The sequence below is a fragment of the Priapulus caudatus genome, unplaced genomic scaffold (genome assembly GCF_000485595.1).
Source record: "Priapulus caudatus unplaced genomic scaffold, Priapulus_caudatus-5.0.1 Scaffold11632, whole genome shotgun sequence".
Classification (NCBI taxonomy): domain Eukaryota; kingdom Metazoa; phylum Priapulida; class Priapulimorpha; order Priapulimorphida; family Priapulidae; genus Priapulus; species Priapulus caudatus.
In genome coordinates this window covers 188-2,145 of record NW_014588693.1, presented here as the reverse complement: position 1 = coordinate 2,145, position 1,958 = coordinate 188, and the positions used below count along the sequence as shown (strand labels likewise).

At 54.7% G+C, this 1,958-nt stretch overlaps 1 protein-coding gene across 1 annotated transcript; it reads left to right on the top strand.

Annotated features, from left to right (window-relative positions):
- Positions 1-103: 103 nt before the first annotated feature.
- LOC106820342 (eosinophil peroxidase-like) lies at positions 104-1,601 on the top strand (the record flags this gene model as incomplete). Its single annotated transcript, XM_014824868.1, has 3 exons — positions 104-282; positions 646-747; positions 1,366-1,601. Coding segments are annotated over exons 1-3 (471 nt in total), but the record flags the coding sequence as incomplete, so codon positions are not given.
- Between the last annotated feature and the right edge of the window lie 357 nt (positions 1,602-1,958).

Genomic DNA, 1,958 nt, shown 5'->3' with positions numbered 1-1,958 from the left:
AGAGAGAGAGAGAGAACGAGATAGCAACAGTCAGAGAAGGGAGTGTGAGCAATCATCTCTATGTTAATACAACACCAACCCGACGTTCTACCGTGTACTACGCAGGCTTCAACAACTCGGTGCTGAACTGCGGCCGCTGCGACAGCGCCATGTCCGTCAGTCAGGAATGTCAGCCCGTATCCATCCCGAGAGACGATTCGTTCTTCCCAGCGACAACTGCCGACGGAAGTCCGCACTGCATGGCCTTCGCTAGATCTTCCCCCATCACTGATAAAAAATTTGGTGAGTATTTGATTGTGTTGACACCCCATGTTGAGCTTTGATGGCCTTTGCTAGGTCTTCCCCCATCTATACTAGCTTTGGTGAGCATTCGGTTGTGTTGGCATCACATGTTAAGCTTCTATGGTCTTTGCTAGGTCTTCCCCCATCTATACTAGCTTTGGTGAGCATTCGGTTGTGTTGGCATCACATGTTAAGCTTCTATGGCCTTTGCTAGGTCTTCCCCCATCTCTACTGAGATTTGGTGAGCATTTCGTTGCTCTGATTATCCGTCTAGTCACTATGGCCCGAGTAATAATTCCCCTGCGTACGTCTGCTACACATATTTTTATGACGTATGCCTGACGCCACATGTTTCTCTCGTAGGTCCACGTCAACAGATGAATCAGATTACGTCATTTATTGACGCGTCCAATGTCTACGGATCGACGATGTGTCGCAAGGAGCAGCTGAGAGAGGGACGAGGAGGTAGGTGGTGAGGGAGGGGAGAGGAGATAGGTGGTGAGAGAGGGGAGGGGAGGTAGGTGGTGAGAGAGGGAAGAGGAAGTAGGTGGTGAGAGAGGGAAGAGGAGGTAGGTGGTGAGGGAGGGGAGAACAGGTAGGTGGTGAGATAAGGGAGTGAAGGTAGGTAGCGAAGCAGGGAAGAGAAGCTAGGTGGTGAGAGAGGGAAGAGGAGGTGGGCGGTCAGAAAGGGACAAGGAGGTAGTGCCTCCCAGCCGGTGACAGCACGTGTAACGGACCACCTCCCAGCAGGTGACAGCACGTGTAACGGAACTCCTCCCAGCAGGTGACAGCACGTGTAACGGAACACCTCCCAGCAGGTGACAGCACGTGTAACGGACCACCTCCCAGCAGGTGACAGCACGTGTAACGGAACTCCTCCCAGTAGGTGACAGCACGTGTAACGGAACTCCTCCCATCAGGTGGCAGCACGTGTAACGGAACTCCTCCCATCAGGTGGCAGCACATGTAACGCAACACCTCCCTGCAGGTGGCAGCACGTGTAACAGAACACCTCGCAGCAGCACGCGTAGCGTTGCGGTAGACGGTAGCACATATATATAAAGCGTGTTTGGTGCTGCGTAGGGCGCATGCGCATGCAGCCGAACGGAAACAGGAAGCCGCTGCTGCCGCCGCTCGCCGACGACGAGGAGGACTGCGCTGCGACGCCGAAGAGTCGCTGCTTCATGGCGGGAGACGTGCGCGCCAACGAGCAGCCGCTGCTGGCAACGACGCATCTCATCTGGGTGCGACAACACAACCGACTGGTTGGCGAGCTGGCGGGACTCAACCCGCACTGGAGCGACGAAATGTTGTACGAGGTGAGAGGCTGGTAGTCATGCAGGTCTGGTAAAAAGGATGGCTGCAATCATCGGTTGAGACTCAGTTGAGACGCAGTTAGACCACCACCACCTTCACCACCACTTCCACCTTCACCACCACCACCACCTCCACCACCATCATCATCATCACCACCACCTCCACCACCACCATCATCATCACCACCACCACCACTACCACCAACATCACCATCACCACCACCAATATCACCACCACCACCACCATTACGCCCCCCCCAACCACCACCACTTACAACAACAACCCATCCCACCACCAACACCACCACCATCATCATCACCAACATCACCATCATCATCACCAACACCAACACCACCATC